General features: G+C 37.2%; 1 protein-coding gene across 1 annotated transcript; it reads right to left on the bottom strand.

Moving 5' to 3' along the window:
• Positions 1–796: 796 nt before the first annotated feature.
• On the bottom strand, positions 797–1807 carry LOC108769336 (uncharacterized). The gene is made up of 2 exons (XM_018520249.1): positions 1730–1807; positions 797–1516 (listed from the first exon to the last, which is right to left on the bottom strand). Exons 1-2 carry the CDS (start codon positions 1734–1736, stop codon positions 822–824), a joined length of 702 nt encoding a protein of 233 aa, XP_018375751.1. The 5' UTR covers positions 1737–1807; the 3' UTR covers positions 797–821.
• Between the last annotated feature and the right edge of the window lie 21043 nt (positions 1808–22850).

The raw sequence follows: 22850 nt of genomic DNA, 5'->3' as shown, positions 1-22850 counted from the left end.
TTATTTTGTTACATTTCGCACTGATGATGTGACGCTCAGTATCTGTATTTGCTGGTATTACGGTTGAATATACGAGCGATAATTGATATCTTTTGATTTATTTTATACTGCAGATTACCAAATAAGATTATTCTTATCATAAGTTGTTTTATCTAAATTGAAAATGACAAAACAGCGATGTGAGTATATGTGTGTGTGGACATGGGTGTGGTATATATGTATGTATTTACAGAAGGATTACACTGACAGGGAAGTTGCAAAGAAATAATCATATATTTTATCGGATTTATTAAAATATCTTAGGAAACTAGCTACTCAAACAAATATAATAATAATATTAACAACAATTTTAGTATTTGTAAAGCAATTTGTTCTTCATATTCATCACTACTTTATTATTTTCTGAAATCGATGCACAAATGTCTTCATGACTTTTATGATTTGGGTATTTGTATATTTTTAAAGAGAGAAAGTGAGGGAGGAGTCATATCTTTATCCTTATCAAAGAAAAAACTGAAAAAAGACTTTATTTTATATTCGTATATGTAATATGCAATTGCACTTGTGACACCATCTGTTCTTTAGAATAAGCATTGAATAGTTTGCTAGGTTTTTATGATACAATGAGAGAAATGTGGTATTTGTAACTATTTCACGATAAAATAATTATGATTGGATGTGTTTCAATTTTATAGCTACTGCTGTAGTGTTAATAGTAATTATATTTGTAGTTCAATTGAATAATATATAGCTGACACCGAAAATGACTATAAATTATGGTTGTGGTAATTACAACAATTTTTTTCTGCCTTATAGATGCCTTATGTGTGGATTATGTGTGGACAATTAGCTTCATTCGCTGGCAGACATTCGTTTCTTGTGGTGCTAAAATGTAAACCACCCTCGCATTTCTGCGAGATCCAAAGAAGTTGTCCGTTAATTCTTGTACATTTTTCATAAACATCGCAGTAACAATCATGCAATCTTTGATTGCCTTCTATGCATGGTGGATTTATAGGTTGATCGCATTTTCCATTAGTCCTGTCCTGAACACATTCCTGACATGTGCGACTGAAGCATGTACCAGGTGGACAATTATATGGTCCGTGTGCTTGTCCTTCTATGCACTCTAGGTACTGGCAATCGTTCGTTGGATTATTTATTTTTTCCGGCGGCGGAAATGTTCCATTTGGATACTGTATTGAGCAACTTGCGCAACCGGCCTGCCATGGCCAATCACAAACCTGCAGGCGTCTATTGTAATGCAATCTTGACACTGGATCTCCTTTGATCATCAAGGGACATATTTGCCTGAAACCTCGTCCCAGATTACACTTGTAAAACAACACGCAATCATTTTCATGCGGGATGTTGGTTGTGGTGTTCCTCCAATTTGGTTGTGGCAATGGGCATTTTGTAGGAATGTCATCCAAGAAGCCTTCTTCCGAAAAATCCTGATCGGAGTTCACGACGTTCACGGCCGAAGCTGCCAGGAAGGCGATGGCGACGTATATTCCTATACAGAACAAAAATCACATTGTCAAAGTATCAATTGTGGATACGGGCGAATCGTGATTTAACCGACTTTTATTACAATCGAATGAATGCGTCAGATATAAATATAATAAAATTGGATTGTTAAAAATTTCCGACATATAGCGTGTCAATATGTCATTTGATCATTTTATTTTAATGATGATTTTATTATTTTAATATTTTTAACACTTACCCTTCATCGCCTATCCTTTACTTAACCCGGACTAAGAAACGTATCGTTCGTCTTATTAACACCTCTCCGATTCGTTTAAATGTGACTGGTGGAATTCAAGCGGCTTTTATAGCCGATTGAATTTATAGAATATTATAAATCATTATTATAAATTCATATCACGTTATCACGAAACACAAGGACAGATTTTATCTATCGAAGATATACTTTCCTCGAAAGGAAGATCATTAGTCATATTATTTCGCAGAAAAATTTTTATGTCAGAGTACATTTCCTGTTTTTAGGCCACGAATATTGAACAATCTGCAATTATAACTTAATCACAAGTCGATAATTTATGAACTAACACAAAAAACTTGAATTAAATTAAACATTATATCATACTGTCTTTATCATGTAATTTGATTTCAATCAAATATGATTTATATTTATTATTGATAAAAGATATGTAGTAAAAAAATTAATAAGACATCACAAGGTTAACCTTGAATATGATTTTAGATAACAATCGTAAAACGTTTTATCATTAAAGCTTTCTATGTTAATGTTAGAATTTTTAATTGCTGGGCGTTTGAAGTCGTAAAAATGATGAAATTACATAACATTGAAGTATTTTATCTATTTAACAGAGTTTTATGTTTAAGGAAGACAATGTTAAGATCTGTATAATTCATTTTTCCGATTAAAAGATTATTTGAATTTTAATTTAGAAATAAAGTAAAAATATTCTCATTAATTATAATGATATTAAGCAAGAAAATTAAAATAAGTTTCTTTGATAATATATTACATCTTAATTTAATTTGATTGCTGCAACTTGCGCATACATAGATCTTGAATTTGATATATAATAACTTTTTATTACCTAAATTTTGAAGTTTTGCGTAAAAGATTTCATTTGATTCTTTGCTCTTGATATTATTAAAGTACACAATTGTCATTTATGGTACACATAAAACAAAATAAAAAATTAATTTTAAAAATGTGATATCATATAAGTGGCTTAAGATGCATTGCGCTTGAGCGAATTTGATAATTAAGATAGTTAATCTATATTTTCGCGGTCTTTTCTATGTGATTATCTTTTATGTCGAAGTTATTCATGAACATTTTAAGTTAATTGTTGCTGATTATAGAGGTAAAATATATTAATACAAGTGGTCTCTTTCTCTCTGTCTCTCTCTCGTGTGAGAATATCGAACGTACAAATGATTTTATCACAGTACTCTAAGAAAGTGTTACATGTAAGCTTAGTCACAAAAACATGAATAAGAGCTCTTCTTTCACTCAACGTACTTATCATTGAAATTGACACTGAGGTATCGTTTATATCGCATAATCAGTATTTGCCTTCGTGTAAGGTCCAGTTCATCTGATAAAATATACATTAAATATATACGACAATGACGATCGTGTACATTTCGAGCCATTATGATAATCGACAAAAATATAAAAGGACATTATTAGTATTTCTCTTATCTAGATTTTTTTTTAAAAACTGACGTATATCTTCTTGCATGTGACAAAGTGCATATGATGAAATAAGACATTATGTGTAAAAAATACTTCTAATTTATTAGATTAGTTGCGAGCAAAGATCGATAAAAATACTGTACAATTAACATGACAAAAAAATTTATCTTAAGAAAAAAATCTCTTTAAACTGTATTTTAAAAATTAGAATCTGTTTTTTGTTGTACACTTATAAAAATGTTGGTGTGAATTTTACACCATGCGGTATCTATACATATTTCTCTTACTGTGTTGGTGTTAATATTAATACTGTAGGTTTTAAACCCACACCATGTTAGTATTAATACAATATTAACATGATAAGAATTATATAAACACTTTATAGTGTTAAATCCACACTGATAGAATTTTTTAGAGTGTACGATTTAAAGTCTGCCTGTATCTACGTATCATTTAGATGTTTTCATTATTATTGTTCCATATTGGTTGCATATTTAAAAACACCTAATTTCCGCATTTGGATAGTATATCCATATTTTGATAATATCGATCTTTTGAACAAAAAGTTGTGCAATTTATTTTATAAGAAAAATATCATAAATCTAGTAATTTTTTATCTCGTTCACTATCATGAATTCTCGCGTATGCTACATGGAGAAAATTTTATATTTAAAATTACTATAATATGTGGTAGTAGCTGCGGTCTTCATGTAAATTATAAGTTTAAATGCTATAGTTATTTTTTTAAAAACAATAATACAACGTAATTTTTACACTTTTTCATAGTAAAAATTTTGTATTACAAAATCAAATCTTGTTGAATGAAAGTTAGTATTGTAAAGATAAGTAAAAAATATATACCTAGCAAATTTTGTTTGCGTTCCATAGTAAAAATTAACTGTTTTCATGTTAGAATATGGCTTAACAAAATAATTACTTTTTATTTATGTGATAAAAATTAGTATTATCATAGTAAAAGTTAAGTCGGAATCATGTTGTGAGAGTCCATACAAGACATGGTATAAAGTATAATTTAAAATTGTATTAAAACTTAATATAAAATTTTCTTCGTGTATATCGCTTCTCCATAACATTTTGTTGTTACTACGTACACGTTTATTTTGTCCCGTATTAGTGTAACTAACAAATGACCCGCGTATCTCCGAGTTCTCCGTGTGTAGGCAGGATCGCTCAAGATAGACATGTACGGGTGAAGTACATTAATCAAACAGTATGATACGCGATCCTTAACCCTTTCTTGCCCTTCCATCCCTTCGTCATTCTGTTGCAAGTTCGCGTTACGGTCGAAACAAATTCATGGCTAGGGCTGCTGCTGAGCATGGAGTCATCTATCCATTTTTCGCTATTCTTTGCTTGCGATAACTTATAAATTCTATATTTTTACTAACATCCATCTTGAATCGATAGTGTAGTTTAAAGTTTTTGTTGTTAATTGATCAATAGCAACTTAAATTGTGTGAGAAAAAGCAAACGGTCTTATTGTACTGAAATTAAAAAAAAAACCCATGGTACCGAAAAATAAAAAAGGAAAGTTAATGCTTCAATATGTTTAAAGTTTGGTTTCTTTTCGGAAATAGGCACATCGCATTATGCTGGAAAGTAAATCGATCGATTCGTAGCAGTTTGCCGGTACGGCAGATAACGCGCATGCCACGCCACATCAGTATCGAGGATGTTTGCGTATACCTCGTCTTGATTCATTATTCCACCTTCATGAATATATCGCGCTATCGTCTTCCGCGTTCACATGTAGCTCCGTTTTCAATTTTCTCTTCGTGAACCACTTCTCCTATGAGCATGACGATACTTACACTCGCATTCATAGAGATTCGTACCTATTTATACATGTATATGTGCATCGCCATATGAGTACAGTATGTATTATATGTATATAATTTATGTATAGAATGTCCCAAAATTCGCGACTCAAAATATTTAAAAAATAGTAAGATAGTTTTTGAAAAATTAAGTAAATAAATTATTTGTAAATTTTAAGCAATAGTTTCTGAGATATATAAAGGTTTAAATATGGCCAATTACATACTACGTGTAGATAGTAATCAGTGAATATCAATGAACATGCTGAACCACCATCAGCTCAGTACCACTCACTAATACTATCACACGTGCAATTTATGGACAGATAACTATCTAAACGTAGTCTGTAATTGGTCATATTTAAACCATTATTATCTCAAAAATTATTGCATAAATAAAAATTTATAAATAACTTTTTTACTTAATTTTTCAAGAACTTGCTATATTTTGAATCGTCCTATATATACAAGATGGTCCATTTCACTTGAGATTGTTCCACTTTTACCTGAAACATTTTTTTCTATCATCAAAAACAAGAGATATTCAAGGTTTTCAAGTTAAGTGGACTATCTTGTACGTACATTTTTTGTAAATATATATATATATATATAGTATACATAATATGTGTGTGTATATGTATATACAAACATACACCCATACTCACATATGCACATACTCATACTAGTCGCACGTATGTTCGCACGCATAGCTCGCGAATGTGTATTATGCACGTCAACGGAGAGCGCATCGAGGGGAAGCAGATCGTATATATGCATTTCTACATACATAGAGACGTATATATACACGCATACATATATGTAGTATATACACACGTATATATTCATATATGTATACACACATATATGCATTATATAGATATATACATATATATGAATCCAGATATATAAATGCAAAAGGCATATATATATATATATATAATATATATACTCCGAGCCGCTTGGTATATACAGGACTTGTACATAGCAGAGAGCATAGGCAGGCTGGTTGCGGATAATTCAGGCAATCAGCGTAATGTTGCGGCGGTGAGGACCCTCCAGCCCTCACTACGTATATAATACGGTACCCACCTACCCGTCCCGGACCAAACGGCGCGGCAGCAGCGGTGGCAAGCTTCTAGATACGTAACTGCGGACGTCGAGTATATACGCGCCCGAGCCGCGGATCCATCGGCCGGCTATCTTGCTTTCTGTATACGCAACTACGCGAGAGTTAGGTAATAGCCTACTCGTGCCTATGGAGTTCTACCGGGTGATCTGGTGCGAAGACACTGCGACCGAATTACGAGCCTCGACTTCCGGGATTTGCATTCTGTTTTGAAAGAACGGCGGCTCTTTCCAATCAGACTGATTACGCGCGAAAGCCGCAAGTTCCGTTTCAGGTTTTGGAATCGTTTCTAATAACTCGCGAAATAATACAGATTATGGATTACGCTATCGCATAGCGATCAAGTGCCAAGATATTTGATACTGGGTTTTTCGTTGATTATGAGAAAACTGCAAATGTACACAGTTGGAAAATTTATGTTGAATTTAACACATTTCACATGTTCCAAACGAGATCCTTTTAAATTTTTGTGTTAATTTAAAATGAATATGATAGAAAGTAACACAAATATTATGTTAAAAATTAATAGAAAAAACGTGATACTGACATAATTTGTAAGCGATTATATTTTTTCGTTTAAATTAATATTTATGAATATCTTAAATTATGTTTAAATATATTAAATTAACACATTTTGTTTATTTTTAATTACAATAATAATTTGACCGTGGAAAATATAGAAAACAAAAATACAATATAAATGGCTTATTCCACGTGCGCAAGATAATATTAGCGATATCGATTATTTAAAATGAATTATATATAGCCAGATATCATAAACGTTTCGATCTGTTCATCAGATCATTATCAATATTAATAGAATTTAAATACTATCACATTATATTAAATTAACATTCAGATATATTAAAAATTCAACACAAAATTTTTAACGAGGGCTCTTGAGTGGACTATTTCTAACACAAATACAAAATGTTTTTTTTACTGTGTACCTACTATCATGTACGAATTGGATCGTGTTTACACATAAATCGACATGAATGCAACGCTTGTGGCGTATAGTTGGCGCAACAACACACGTCATCATAGCGAGATTGTTTCGAATCGCCTAGCTTGGTGGACCAAGGATAGACCTCGAATGACAATGCATCGAGTACTCTCGAAATGTCCCGAAATGCAGAATCCACTCTTCCTCTCGCATTTCCCTGTCTATTTCACGCTCGTGTCTCTCTCTCTCTCCTGTCCATCTTTTTCCCCTTTCCCCATCCTGATCCCATATTGATTGATGATAATTTGCCATTTTAATTTTAGATATTTTTTAGCAATATGCCGCCGCTATCAATTACATTACATATATATATATATATATATATATATATATATTTCAATTATATTATTTTTTAAATGTGTCTAATATAGAAAAAAAATACAGATTATTGTGCAATACAGTTTAATTTTGATCTCAGTTCAAATTCTTCATCTTTTTCTAATTCTAAGAATTAAAGACGAATCATGTTTTGATCATCAAATAAAGACGAATCATGATTGAAGTTTGATGAAGTAAAGAGTTCAAGAAAGTTAAATTCATTTTATTCAAAATTGATCTTCAAATTGATCACGTCTTAGTGTTTGACAATTTAAATAATTAAAATGTAAAAAAATTTAAAAGAAAATAATATTTATTAGAAAAGGAATGACTAATTTTTGGTTTTCTTCTTATAATGTATCTAACTTTATTTTGTTGTTTTAAATGAATTCATAGTAGGATTTAGTTATAAACTAATAACTAATTTTATCCTCGAAAGATTCGAATTATTTATGATACGAGCAAGAATATTGAATTGCTCGAATTATTTGATTATCGAAAAAATTAGAATAGTAGTTAAATGAGTACTAATTTAACATAATGGTCAACATTAAATAGGACTCTTAATAACAAATTGATAATAGTACTAATTTAATATGGCATAGAAATAAAAAAAGATAAAAACTAAAGTCTAGATTGTGTCAATTATATCAGACTTCACAGATTATTCACTCGTTCGAAGTTCATAAAGATTATGAAAGTTACCTTGCTAATTATCTTATTGAATTGAATTCTGTGATAAGATTAGTTTAATAATTCGCTACTTTAATTCTATTCTTAGATAATCTAAATAATTACACAGAATAATAGTTTAAATAAAAGCTTCACAAAGTTAATGTTTTTCTATTAATATTTTATATATTGACTTAAGTATTCCATGTATTAATACATTTGGGTCCATACTTAGGTATTTTTTTCAAAAAAGTTACATAATTTACGGATTATCTCCGTATTTTAAATACAACATTTATCGATGTATCATACGGAGATAACCATTAATCGCGTAAATTTCATACATTATTATAATTATTAGTTATTGTATAATCTGGCATATAAGATGCATGTTATTACTTATTAAATATTATTACTTGATTAAATCAGTCAAAAATCTGTGGGATGTTATTTTCTGTATCATTGACAGGATGTTATTTTCTGTATCATTGACAGGATGTTATTATCTATGCGAATTTTACGAAATTAGCGATATTTATCTACCGATCGATAACTTGATCAATTTAACATTGACATTCCTCGCGTATCTCATCGTTGATTTGCCGATCCCACTTCCTTAAAGTACGATAAAATCCCTCGCTCTGTATACTCTTCGCCCCCCTCTTCTTGTGCAGAACAGGAAGCTCTGGCATTTCATCTTTTCAACAGACTTTTCAGAAATTGGATAGGTTAGACTTACGCGAAGAACTATGGTTGATGTCTCAAGTATCGTCTGTGATGTTGCCATAAGAAATTGAAAGACATCAATGTTTTTAATAATATTAAAGTGTCATTAAAATTTTAAAGCATTATGTGCAAAGTAAAAAAAAACATTTAGTGGAAAATGCATGCCACCCAAATCAATTGATCTGTTTTCTGTTCCTGCACTAGAAGTCTCTTTCAACAAATATCAAATATATACCTATTTCACTTTAAGTTCCAAAAGTGTACACTGGTTCATTCACAGAAAACAGACCTTATATTTCATGGATGTTATATACTTGATTACTCTGCAACTTATTGCTAGTAGTTAAGTATAATGGAGTCGAAAATTAAAATAAATGATGCTCGTTTTAAAGACGATACATCTATAATTTTTGTCTTGCAAACTTAAAACTTGGAGGAATTTACGCGGAGTAAGCTATATAAAAGCAAGCTATATATAAAGGAATCAGTATACAGTGGAATTTTAATCGTTTAATGTCACATGATGTTTATCTCAGCGGATATTTTTTTATATAAAGTGCTAACAAAGAGATATTTAATGATAAGAATCAAAAGAGATTATGACAACGACAAATATATTATAAAAGTGCTAACCATTTCGAATAAGAGTGATTTCTAAAATATTTCACTTGCATTATTTTATCAGTTAAACGGGCGTTTACACTTAGGGCCATTTTCACCAAGCTCAGTTAACTTAACCAGCCTAGTAACTGCAATGAAATAGAAAGAGATAGAAATAGTTCCATCTCGTTCTATTTCATTACAGTTACTATAGGCTGGTTAAATAAACCGACGATGGTGAAAGTGGCCCTTAGAAGCTAACAGTTTCGAATAACGAATCACCACATTTTCTCTGAAGAAGAAATCTGCGGCTTCGCGATTTGTCGTGAACACCAGTATAACTCTGGAAATCAAAGAAAGATTTAAACACTCGTGGCGCTTAATTTTTCCTTCTGCCACGACTTTATCGCGGTCGGAAATCTCCCACTTTCTCTCTCTCTCTCTCTCTCTCTCTCCTCCCTCCCCCCTCCTTTTCCTTGCTAATTTCCTCGAGCGGAATCGGGAGGAATAAGCGATCTGCGCGCTGATAGCCAGAAACTCGCAAGGAAAAGTTTCGCGTCTCAGCTCTTCGTGATTCTTCTTTTTGGGTATTCAGCGGAAGTCGCGGGTTTCGCGCTCCTCTTTTCTCTCTCTCGCCTTTTCTCATCCGCGGTTGACGATTTCTTTCGGGGCGCCCGACCGCGCGCAGGACCATCTTCAAAGGATCCAAAATTACTTTCTGGATAAGCTGGATTAGGATTTGCACCGCGTCCCAGATTAGACCCACGATGTACTCACGACCTGATTCCTCCAGGATCTGTTTCCCGCGGCGTGGAGCGTTTTATTTGTCCGGCAGAAATAGTTCGTGTCGGACGAGAACTGTAGAATATTTTCCATGTATAACAACTCATAATTATCCGAAATTATTCGCGAAAATTGCTCACGTGATTAATAGCTGACTTTGGCAACTATATCTTTTATTCTTTATTTTTCATGATTATGTACTCTGAGGAACCCATTTAGTTGAATCAATTAATTTCTTATTTGGATATCGGCAAACAAATTCTTGATTTATGCAACAAAATAATTTAGTTGAAACAAAGCATTTGGTTATTGTAATATTTTACTTGTTTCTGATAAACATTGGCATCTGATAAAGTTGTTTATCAGAAATAAGTAAAATATTACAATAATTATATGCTTTGCTTTAACTAAATTATTTTGTTGCATCAATCAAGAATTTGTTTGCCCATATCCAAATAAGAAATTAATTGATTCAACTAAATGGGTTTCTCAGTGTATAATTTATATGTATAAGGCAAACTCGGGTATGATGGCCATAGTTTTTTAAAATGCAAAAAACACATTTATTCTTGTTACTTTTTAACAATATTTGGGATATTACTTTCACTGAAGCTTAAAGTAACAAATATTATCGAAATTAAAGAGAAAATACTTAACAGAACTTTAATTTTATCAAAATATTACAAAGTATGCATTGGCCATCTTATTTGATTTTTAAGGAAAAGATGGCCTTGATATTAAGAAAGATAGCCATAGTATTTATAAATAAATAGTGAAAATAAAAGCATTAATTATAGGTCACATTGCAATTTACCTTTATTGTGTATGTAATATTGATTATGGCAGCTTAACTGTAATTTATTAGACATTATAACAGTTTTTAGTAGACACGTGCAAAACTTTGCAAATAGTCGAAAGAAAAAATATTAGATAGTATTTATAATATTGTTATTTTGAACAGTGTACTCATATGAACTACTGTAAATATTGATTATATCTTTAAGAATGACTATAAAAATGCACTATTTATCAATTATTGGAGAAATTATGGCCTATGACTATCTTTTCCGTATGGCCATAATACCATAATTTACCCTACATGCATGTAATTGATTTGGCATTTTTCTTAACAGCGCGTCACTTTGTTCCAACGTCTCGTTTTCGCTTGTTCTGTCTTGTGGCCTTTCCCTTTTCCCGACTTTTCGGGACGCTTCTTTCAACGAATCTGGCACGCACAGTTGCGAGATCCGAAGTCGCATTGGTAGGCAGAGCGTGGGACGAACTTTAAGAGGGTTGCTTTTGTTGAGACGTTCGCTACCCTTTAAACCGCCTCCTATCCTTACTCTCCCTTCGTTTCTCCATCCTGCCTCTTCGTGTCCCCCGCCGTTTCGTCCCGCCCTCGCGCAGGACTTTTCTCACTCTATCCTCCTCTTTCCTTTGCACCCTTGGGATACCGGCTCTCACTCTTCCCCCTGTCCCTCTTTGCCTCCCTCACCGATGGGTGAGTTCTCGCCGCCGTCTTCTCCTCCGCTTTTCTCGACGAAACCCGATGGCGAAACCTAGGCGACCAGATTAGAAGGGGCTGAAACCCGCGCGTCGACGGCGGGACTTTCGTGATTTCCACTCAGGATTCGTATCTCGCGCGCGTACAACGTACCCTCTCGACCGCTGCTACTTCGGGGAAACAATGGCGGAGGTGAAGGCGGAAAGCGTACCTACAGAGCGATGGAAGACTGATCGAACTCGAAATGGCCGGCCACGAGAGAGCCGGCATTTACCCTGGAAGTGTAGCAACGTAAAACTCACGCTCGACGAGTTTCAAAGTACAATTGAACGAAAAAGAAAAGGAATAGGAAGAGAAGAGAACATGTTAGTCCGCTAGACGTTAGTTTTTAATGAAATGTGTGTCGAGCGTGTGTGAAAATTGCGAGATCCGTTTAAATTCAATGTAACGACGAAGCTGGAACATGTATAACAAGTTTGCGGAATTTGCCTCTCTCTCTCTCTCTCTCTCTCTCTCTCTCTCTTCTTTCGAGCACTACGTTTTTACAACACAGCGTGAATTTTACGTTCAAGTTGTGCGATAAAAAATGCAGGACGGATTTGTTTGTCGGCAGTTTTTTTTCTCGTCGACTCTCCTGTTTCGGAATTCTCCTGATTATTTTGCGCGAAAACCTGTCAAGCTAGCCACCAAAATATTTTTTCGTTCTATTTTACTTTTCTATATTTTCTTTTTTAATAGTATGTTATTTTCTTTAGCAAAGTCGGCAAAATAAGGCAAATTAGTGAGTATTTATTTAACAACAAAACATATGTTGTTGGTTATGTTAGTCCTACGTCTTTAATGTGATTACTGCGAGGCCGCATTGTTGTAGACGATAATTAACGGCAATTAAACGAAATGCAACCACGAATACTAGTACTATCGAAACTCAACGACAAGCTCGTGGCTGACGATGTGAGTGCTTGGCGCTTTTAACGAAATGGCACAATGGAGAGGGTTGCCGCGGTCAGCACGTTTTTTGACAATATTTTGCGTAATTGAGCAGCGGCAATAAATTTCGGTTGAATTATGCCCGCGCGAGGAAAATAACTGAAAACTGTCCAACTGTTCCCATCCATTATTTACATCGTTTAGCAAATTTTACTGCTCCCGGGTGGTGTTGGCCGCGCCATGCCAGATATTTTCTCTCTCAGCGTCGCTGTATCCGTATTGTGTGCGTGTCTGTGTACGGCATGTATAATTGTGTGGTGTACGGCGTGTATAATTGTGTGACGTGCGTACGCGAAAATACAGTCGGCCATTTATTCGCGCGTACAGCGACCAGGGGGACGAGAGGCACGAGAACGAACGAATTTACGATTTCATCGAATTCCCTCGTTAATCGCCGGTATATGCATTTCCGGACTTTACGGCCGACCGAATTCTCGCTAACACCCCGACGAGGTTCAATGAGACACCCGGTAGAACTATCGTGTCTCCTTCATTCTCCCCATAATCTGCGCCGATTTTATACGATCGGAGCTTATTATTTCCCTAAGAAAATAGAGATAAATGAGATAGGGAGCGCGTCGGGGGAATACAATAAGGAAAAGCGATTAATCCGCAAGACGCGTCGAGAGAGACGACAAGACTCCAGTTACTCGAGTGTTGAATAAATTTATAGATCAATCAGTAGTACTTGGAAACGATTGAATGACGTAAATTAAAACATGGAATCATTATGTAACAAAGAATGGTTAGTAAAATATTTTCTGGATGCGTTTGACATTCCGGATAACGTGACATTTAATGTCACGCGCGACGAAGATTTATTAGCAACCGATTACGGAGGATCAATGACGTACTAAATTGCACGGAACAAATCTGATAAGTGAGTAGCGGAAAAAATTCAAAAAATCGCTAATGATATTTATGTAACATACTTTTCTGTCCTGATTTTTGTCCGTGTCAAAAGATTCGCTGAAAGATAGTTCCGAATAGACCCTTTCGGAACTTTCTAAAAGTCTAACTCTCGTTACGCGTCCGAACTTTTCCCTCTTTTTTTTTTTCTCCATAAGAACCGCTTCCCATGAGAATATTCATGAACTCTTGCGGTTTCTATATCGCATTGTCCTGGAAACAAATCTCCACGCGAAACAATATTCATTGTTAGGCTGCGCAAAGTAACACGCGCGTGCTAGTGTCGTATTAATATTGGCGCGGTACTCGCGACGTGAACAACAGTATGATTTTTCATGGGGTGGAAACACTCATGGGTTAATAAAGTGACTCGATCGGCGTTGCAATGAACAGAGTCGCGCGGCAGCTTGTATCTCGCATAGTTGGATAGGTATTTATCAAACAATAGCCAGATACCCCTCGAACTAGCTGCGGGTCGAGCCGTTAACCAACATATGTACTGCAATCAGATTTCGTTGATTGTACCATAGTTAAATTGGATAGTTTCGATCGGTAATTTAAGTTGCCAAATCGACATTGAACTTGAAACGTTCATTCTGATACTTTTTTCTTATTCACATAACATATCTTAAAATCATCATATTTAATTAGCATACTAATTCACTGGCGAATATTAACTCTTAAATGCCTTTTTGATTTGGCATATCCAGCTTTTCTTTTTTCGTTGCTTATAATTTTTATATTAATAAAGATACATACATTTGCCTGGTAACGTTATGTCTTTTAATATCTGGCGTTTCAATTGAGAGAAAAAATTGTTTACAATATGTTCATTTTTATGAAAGTTACAAGTAATTGAATTGGATATGCTATATCCAAATGTTATTCTCGTAGTGTATTTAAGAGTTTATTGCCCTTCTTCATATTTTATATTTCACGATAAATCAAATTTTAAGATTATTGCAAAACGCAATTATTTATAATTTGAATAGGATTTTGTATTTGAAATATAATGATTATTTCAATTTATTTCTTTTCCTACATAAAGCAGACCTTACACGTGGAACGCGTTAACGTATCGATCTTGCCGGAAATTATACGCTTCGTCGCCATATTACTTACTACGTTGGTTTGTTTAATGCTTTCTTGTGTATAAAGTAGGCCGTACCATATCGCGAACACGTGGATTATATTAACGGATCGATTCAGCGAGTGACCTTGCATCCGGATACTGTGCTGTCTCGGCGATATCCGGTAGCTTACGTCTCGGCGATCACCGTGGCCGTCCGCCATTTCATTGTGTCGACGTCGTCGCTTCGTTCTATCAGTCTGTGTAATCAAGCAGGTAAATATTCGAAGTATGCTTGGTTAGTACGTGACATTCTCCGTCGTTTGTCTGGTATTTCGAAAGAGGTACTTTCACTTCAACGGACAATTTAAGAAATTATTTCTATTGTTTGTCTGTTGTTGTTTGTCTGTACCTATTGTTGATTGCTGTCACTTATGCATTTGAAATGTCGTTTTGAATACATAATAATGAGATTTTTAGGCACCTCGATGTTTATACCAATATATTATATATCTCTCTTTCTCTCTTATTAAAAAACCTATAATTTAATCTAAATATTTAAATCTTAATCTAAATGTTTGCTATAGAATGTACGATCTCACAGTTTTTTCTTTACAGTCATCAGAAACAAGTAATTATGTTATCAGAAAAACAGTGCGTAATAAAACATTTAAATAAAACATTTCGTGAAAATGACAGAACAAACAATCTATTAAATCGCGTGTCGCAGAATTATTCGCCAGCAGCTTTTTAAATTAGCGACATGAACATACACGCGACGCGTGATCATTCGATCGGCCGATTCCGACATCGGCAATGTGGCCCCCGCGGTCATCCGCCATTTCATTGTACCGAAATGGCCGCAGCGTTATCAGCCGACGTAATCAGGCAGGCAGGTATATACACATGGATGTACGCGTGTTATGCGTGCGTGTGTGCGCGTGCGTGCGTGCTTGCTTGCATGCGTGCGTGCGTGCTTGCGTGCGTACCTGCTGCGTGCGGATCTGTGCGTGTCGAGATAGAAACGAGGAAGCTGTAGGAAGAAGCGAGTGGGAGAGTGAGCAGCAATGTAGATAAGCGAGAGGGATAAGGAGAGAGATAGAGGAGGAAAGCGAGAGAAACAGAGAAAGAGGAGGAAGGGAGAGAGAGAGAGGGGGGAGGGAGGGAGAGGGAGAGAGAGAGAGAAGAGTAGCCCTCCGATTGGTCCACGCTAGGACCCCAACCTCCGGCACGCACGTAACACAGCCAGATCGATACGCACTGCCCAAGTCACCGTCCCTCTTCGGCTCTCTCTTTCTACTCTGTTCTCTCTCGTTTCTCTCTTTCTCTCATTTTCCTTGTCCCTCTTCCTCTCGGTTTCTTCTCCATCTCCATTCCACGTATTCTCTCTTCTCTGACTTCCTCCTTCATACCTTCCTCCTCTTCTTCTAACCCATTTCTTCTCCTATCTTGCTCAGGCAGGCCGTGATTGCCTCTCTGTCTTACTACAGTTTGCATTCTATATTCATTCCTCTCTCGTAACCTCGCTCATTCCAGCCACGCTCATGAACAACCATCTACAACGTACTCTGGCGATAACTGCCCTCTGTCATTCGAACTTCAGTCTTCCTGATATCTCGTGTCTCTTAAGATTCAAGAGATTGAGATGATAAGACTGTCACGAAATTACGGCATGATTTCAAGTATGCACTTATAATTCCATATATTTTTTTCAGTTTTTAATCTGTCCTAAGTGGAAACATTAATTTGATTATTTTATGAGCTGAAACTTTCACGACTCTTAACTCTCACATTCTTAATATTTTTCTTAAAGCTTTTTCTTTCCTATTGATCCACATGGCTTCACCCCCGTCTCACCCACGTCGATTTCATCCCTCGAGTTTCTCGAGGCGATCTACAGATTCAGCGTGAACGCCTCAAAGAACCTCGTCGTTCCATCGAAAGTGAAGCTACGACCGTCTTCGCGTGTAATCCAACAAAACGTCTAGTCCGCAGAGTATCCGCGACTTCTCACGGGGATTTGTGGGTCTCCTCTTCTCGCGGTCATTTTTCAACGATCGCGCGCAAGCAACCGGGCGCACTCGTCGTGAGCCGTAATCCAATTAAAGAAAAGCCCGGCGCGGCGATTGTGTCGCCTAATCGACGAACAAGGCGCCGCGTTATTACCCGCCCCTTCGCCGTAGGGCACAATGCTTCCTGGCGGATCGGCGAACAATGGACGAGCGGCGAATGGATACGTACGCAGCGCATACTAGTAATGAGGGAGCCCGATCAACGGTAATACCGGGTGTCCGCGCGCAAAAGTGCGGTGACTTCTTGTTTCCGCGACAACAATCTTCCCGCATTCCCGTCCGTGTCGCTTATTCCGCCCGCTATTTCCCCTCGTTTTCCCTTTATTGTCTTGTTCATGGATCCGACATTGTTAGTCCAATAGACTACGCAATGATACATGATTACCGGATCGTTAGATGCGTTCGTCGGCGATTAATCTCTTCCCTCGCTTTTTCTTTCTATATATATCTTTGTCGCCTTCTTCCCGGTCCAACTTCGCTTCGACAGCTAACCAACTGCAGGACCGCGAACTGCGTGAGAATCTCCTCATCGACCGTATACAGTGCTCCAATAAAGCATTATCGCGTCCGATTCTGACAAAGAAAGGGAGGGGAACAGCGCGCGATCTTTCGTTTGTGAGAATCAGCGGCCTTGACTTCTGATCCTCGGGGAAATTGGAGATTGTACGGGTCCGTAGGGTGCAACTAGCGGCGTGCAACAGGCATCGGTAATGGCAGGACCCCGTCGTGTTTACGGGGACGTCGAACTCGACGGGAGATACGATTAGCTGTTGTTCGGTTTCCGATAATCCGACACAAGTCATTTTCTTAATTCTCGAGAATGTGGGAAAGGATGGACGATGATATTTGCCTGACATCTGTTCTTTATTGCAGAATAGTTGTTTTGTAGTTTTAAAAGCGGGAGAGTATAAGATTGTTTAACGTTTACATGAAGCAAGCGTGATACGTATTTTTCACAGTACCGCAGTCGCATGAGCTCTCATGAGGAACGAATGAAATAATATTCCGTCGAACGCGGTACCTGTTTATGAAGTAACGCTTGCCTAACTCGTGCGGGAGCGGTGCCCATTGCGGTGAAATAATTGACGCCAACGCCTGACAGTCTTTATCGGATGTGACACGTTAGTTTAAATAGATAGAATTTTGTGTCGAGAGGTCGAACTGTCCTCGGAATAGCTTCGATGATGAAGAGTGGTGCGAATAAAAAGTAAATATAGGCAACAAAGAGTAGAAATGCTGATAACGAATGGCGCTATGACGAGAGTTACCGAATAAGGTGGAACTCGCGTGTTCCCTCCGAATTATTCTATCAATCATACGGTTTTTTATGATATATCAATTAAATATCGTCCTGGATAAATCGGTGGCGACTCTAAAAAAAGATTACTGCGACAGTAAACTCCCCTGAAATTCTAAACGTTGATATATAAAGTGCATTATTATCAGATTGTTCCAGCTTTAATAGTTCGCGACAAAAAGTTCGTAACAATGATATACTTCAATCGTGTATTTCTAATTTTTTACACTTTTGAAACCAGTGTATCTTCTTTTCCATAATATTTTAAGTAGAAATAAATTTACGAAGCAAATCGTGGACGACAAAGTTGCGACACGGATGAGAGATGATGAGCGAGAAGTACAAAATGGAGGGGAAAAAATGGATAACCCTCCCTCGTATAACTGGATAAATCGTCGGTTTGTCGCTCGCCCGGGTTCTCAGTTACTTTTTACTCGATGTCGCTACCCTCCGCGTGGCGGTGCGATGATGTATGTGGCACGTGATTTATATCTTCTGCGAGGATATATTAAATGAGAGGAAAGGCGGACGAAGTGACTTATGCATACGATACTTATAGTCAAGATTCGTTCTGATCTTGCGCGGATTTATCTCAGGACCAGCAGATGTCATTTGTAACGTCGTTACCACGACATTTCGTTCAACTTATTTATAATCATGAGTCTATCTGATTTTGAAAATCAGTTTCTTATCCTAAAAAGTCGAACAAAACATTCTTTGGTATACCACATTAGAAAAGAAGCTTTATGTCATATATGTATATATATATAAATTTTTAATTGAAAATGAAAATAAAATAAAATAGGCAAAAATGAAACTAAGAGGAACAATATCCAATGTTCTTGATTTTAACAAATGTTATCAAGATCATGACATTGAACAACATTCAAAAGGTTTTAGCCATCGTTTGGGTATCTTGAGTGACAAGGCCACCAAGGTCGAACCGATAATATTATCTTATGTCCCTTGAAAGTCACAAAACTTTTGTCTAAAGCATTTTTCTCTAAAACGCATTGTTCAAGAGATGTTTGAGGTAGTCAATTAAAATGGGACACCCTTTTTTATATATTTATATATATATATATATATAGAGATTTTTTTTTAAAGTGAACATTATATCTATATAATGTTTTATCAGCACAAGAAATACCAAAAAAAGATAATGCTTGTTTGTTTATCTGACGTTCTATTCCCTTAAAAATCCAGAAAAACGTGTGGGGAAATTGTGCGTCCCCATTTCTCCGTATCACGCACGATATCATCGTAGGAAATGTGGATTTTAGCTGAGAACTGACGCATATGATTTTATAGATGGGTTACTAAAAACGAGCGTAGCTGTATTATATTATTCTTATATCCACGTGATGAAATCATCAGCAATAGATAGTACTTTTTATCATGCAAGTTTAATTATAATTAAGTACTTTTGTACGATTTATTAGATAATTCGTTTTATCTTTTTGTAAAACTTTATTATTTTTTCCTTGACACCGCGGTATTTAAAAAATACTGCGTTTTAGAGGAACCAAAAAAAAATAAGTATATTTTTTTATTTGAGAAACAGAGAGAGGGGGGGTGGAGACAGAGAAAGAGTGTGAAACGCTAGGCTAATGCAGAGAATCACTACAGCGTTTTCTCACTTTGACATATTTTGCAGTGCGTCTCCAAGCGCATAATTAGCATGAGAATAATGGTGCGCCGGGTCTCTTAATCAAACTTTTTAAATAGGATTCTCCTTTTACTTCGTTCTTATGGTTAAGGGGAAACTCGACCTGCCGGTTCTTTTTTTTTAATATGAAATGCTAATCAGCTCGCATATCGTTGCCTTATCCAGCCCGACGTTTTTCCGCGAGAAAGTTCGTGACTGCTACCGAAAACTACGATTTAATATTAATCCGACGTTAAATTTGAATTTCGATGAGACCAGAACGTCGATTTCGCTGCCGGACTAATAATACCATCTCCGGTAATTTAAATGCACTCCCCAAATTCAAAATTCGCAAAATTATGCGGCAATATCCATGCAGCAATTTAAATCGAAGATTTGAAATTAAATGTAATTAATTATCACAATGAATAGTAACTATTCAAGCATTATGTCCAAGTTTATTTAATTACAGATAATTATTTTATGTAAAATACAAGAAATTATATAAAAATAAATACGTTTTAAGAAAGAATGACGATTCGAACACTTCGCGACCAGTTATAGGTTGACATTAATGAATCTACGTGACCGACACGCGTCCAAGGAGAGACGACAAATTAGCGTCTTTCGTCATTGGCGTTCGTCGCAATTCGCCGTTGAAGTCGTGCATATGTATGTATTTCCGAACGTCCTCCGCGACCACGAAGTTGGAGTTCCTATCTCGCATTCTCGCTTATTATCGCGATCGAATATTCCGTCAACGATGCGTCTTTTGTCGGTCTCGATGGAAGAAGAGTAAGCGGAGAGGAGGGAAAGACGAGAAGAAGAGAAAAACGAAGACGGAGGAAAAGACACGGAGGTGGTGGTAATGCATGAAGAAGAGGAAGACGAAGAAGTGGATGAGGCAAGACGGCGAAGAGGCGAGAGGAGGACCAGGACGCCGACGATGCGTCGTCGTTACGCGACGGAATATCATTATCCAGATAATGGGCCGGCAATTAGCTCGACGGCGTGCATAAATCTTCGCGTGAAAGGACAGGATACCCGGTATTTAAATAAATAAGTAGCCTCATTGTCCGGCCACGGGCGTCATCGGGTCACGGTGGAAGCGTGAAGAAGGAAAAAAATGCTAATCAGTCCGAAAACTCCGCGCCACAACGCGGTGTGTGACAGACGTGGCGAGAAGAAGGATGAACCTACTTCAGTTAGGTAAGAAGGACGAGGCAGAGAGGTGAGTCCGCTCTTTCAAAATGGACGGAGGTGAGAAAAGGAAAAAAAGAAACTCATAGGGAAGCCCGGAAATTTAAGCAGCGTAACTGCTCGACAGATAGAGGCATCGAAGAGTCTTCTTTCGCTGTCTGGCAATTAACTGGGACAAGTTTCACACGAAAATCTTCGTGCGTCTCTCACAGCACGATTATAAGTACAAGTGTAAAGTACTTATAATAATTAGACTAGCGTACTCAAAATATATTTTTTATGATAGAATGCTTGTTTTTCTAAGAAATGCACCAGGTAAAGGAATGTTTTCAACGAAATTAATCTTATCGTAACGTTTGTTATTCCGCATCGGATTGTACAAACATGACAGTCAGTCTGTCGCCTTATTAAATTTTTCCGTGTTTACTCCGTAATCTGCGACTTATAACTATGATTTCTCACATCTTTCGCACCCCCTGTTACCCTCCTCGCTACCCCATCCTTTCCCTGCTGTTCTATGAGAAAGGGATAGGGCGGGAAGTTAACCGCAGTGGACGCGTGGCTACGCATCAGCCCGTCCACCCTCGTGGTGTCTCCTGCCCCGATGGATCACCCCTCGCCGGATCGGCGCATCGCGCATCGAGGGCGCAACGAGGATGATGTGCAATCTATCGAAAGATATTCATGGGGCTGGCCGTTGGCCCCCGTGCTCACGTCCCCGTCAGCCATAACCGTCGCGTCACGAATGTCTTATTGATTGCACCCCTGCGAACAGAGACGGACAGACGCGGAGGCAGACGGGCAGAAAGAGAGAGGGTGTCGGGGTTGTGATGAGGGATGACTGGGACACGTAGCGGGGGGAGGGAGTAGGAGGGAGGGGGGAGGGAGGACGGTTGTGGCGGAGGGGTATGGACGCTATATCAAACCGACTGGCTTGAAATAACGCGGGAGGAAGGGGATGTAGCGTCCGGAAGCGACGAATATGCGTTTTGGATCACCGGCGGATATCCACGGGAGGGTTGTCACGTTGTTTGTCACTCGGTTCGTTTCTTTTCGCTTTTCGCTCTTAAACGCGCCGTGACTTCAGCGAATGAGAGGAAACTTGCACATTTGATACGTTATTTGATGTACGATAAAGACAAGATCATTTAGATTCTATATTCTACCATATCTCGGTGTTTCTAAATCAGCCAGATTGATAAATGTAGCATAGATATTCTGTAAAATTTTCGGCAAACGATTCTCTTCGCCGTGGGAGATTTCTGTTTAGTAAAAATTAAACTGTTGCCGTCCCAGATCTCTCGTTCACTGACAAAATTTGCTCGTTATGGCGGTCTATTGTCTTCGGTGTTTCGATGGTGAACTGACCGCGGCTTGATTTCTCCCTCTATGGTCCCGGCTCGTCGTACACCGGTAATTGTATACATAGGTGACACGGTCAGATTATTGAATGAACGCTTTTGTGGGCTCGCCATGACCACACCATGAGACAGAGTGCCACAAGCGGTGGAACGGTCGGTAGAGAGTCATGGGACCATGACTGCACGAGAGAGGCGACCGTGGCATTCGATGTACTCATACCGCGTCTCATTGTGCCCCACTTGACTTTGTTGTCGGGGCCCCTTTGTGCCCGTTCCGTTCTCTATCTGCCTTGCTCTCTTCTCTCTATCGCTCATACCTCGTTTTACCGCATTTCTGCACCAGTCGCGCGCACTTACACTTACTCTTCGGCGAGCGTGTTTCTACACCGTGTTAATTATTTGTTTTGTTCACCATAATCATTACAAGAGATCTCGTAAGCTTGTCCGTCCAAGAATCACCGATTTGCAGACACGACTTTGTAAAATAAATCTATGAAACAGCTGACTATACTCGGTGCGCACTCTAATA

The sequence above is a fragment of the Trachymyrmex cornetzi genome, unplaced genomic scaffold (genome assembly GCF_001594075.2).
Source record: "Trachymyrmex cornetzi isolate Tcor2-1 unplaced genomic scaffold, Tcor1.1 scaffold892, whole genome shotgun sequence".
In the NCBI taxonomy this organism is placed as follows: domain Eukaryota; kingdom Metazoa; phylum Arthropoda; class Insecta; order Hymenoptera; family Formicidae; genus Trachymyrmex; species Trachymyrmex cornetzi.
Note: the sequence above shows the minus strand (reverse complement) of the source record. Positions and strands in the feature narration are given on the sequence as shown.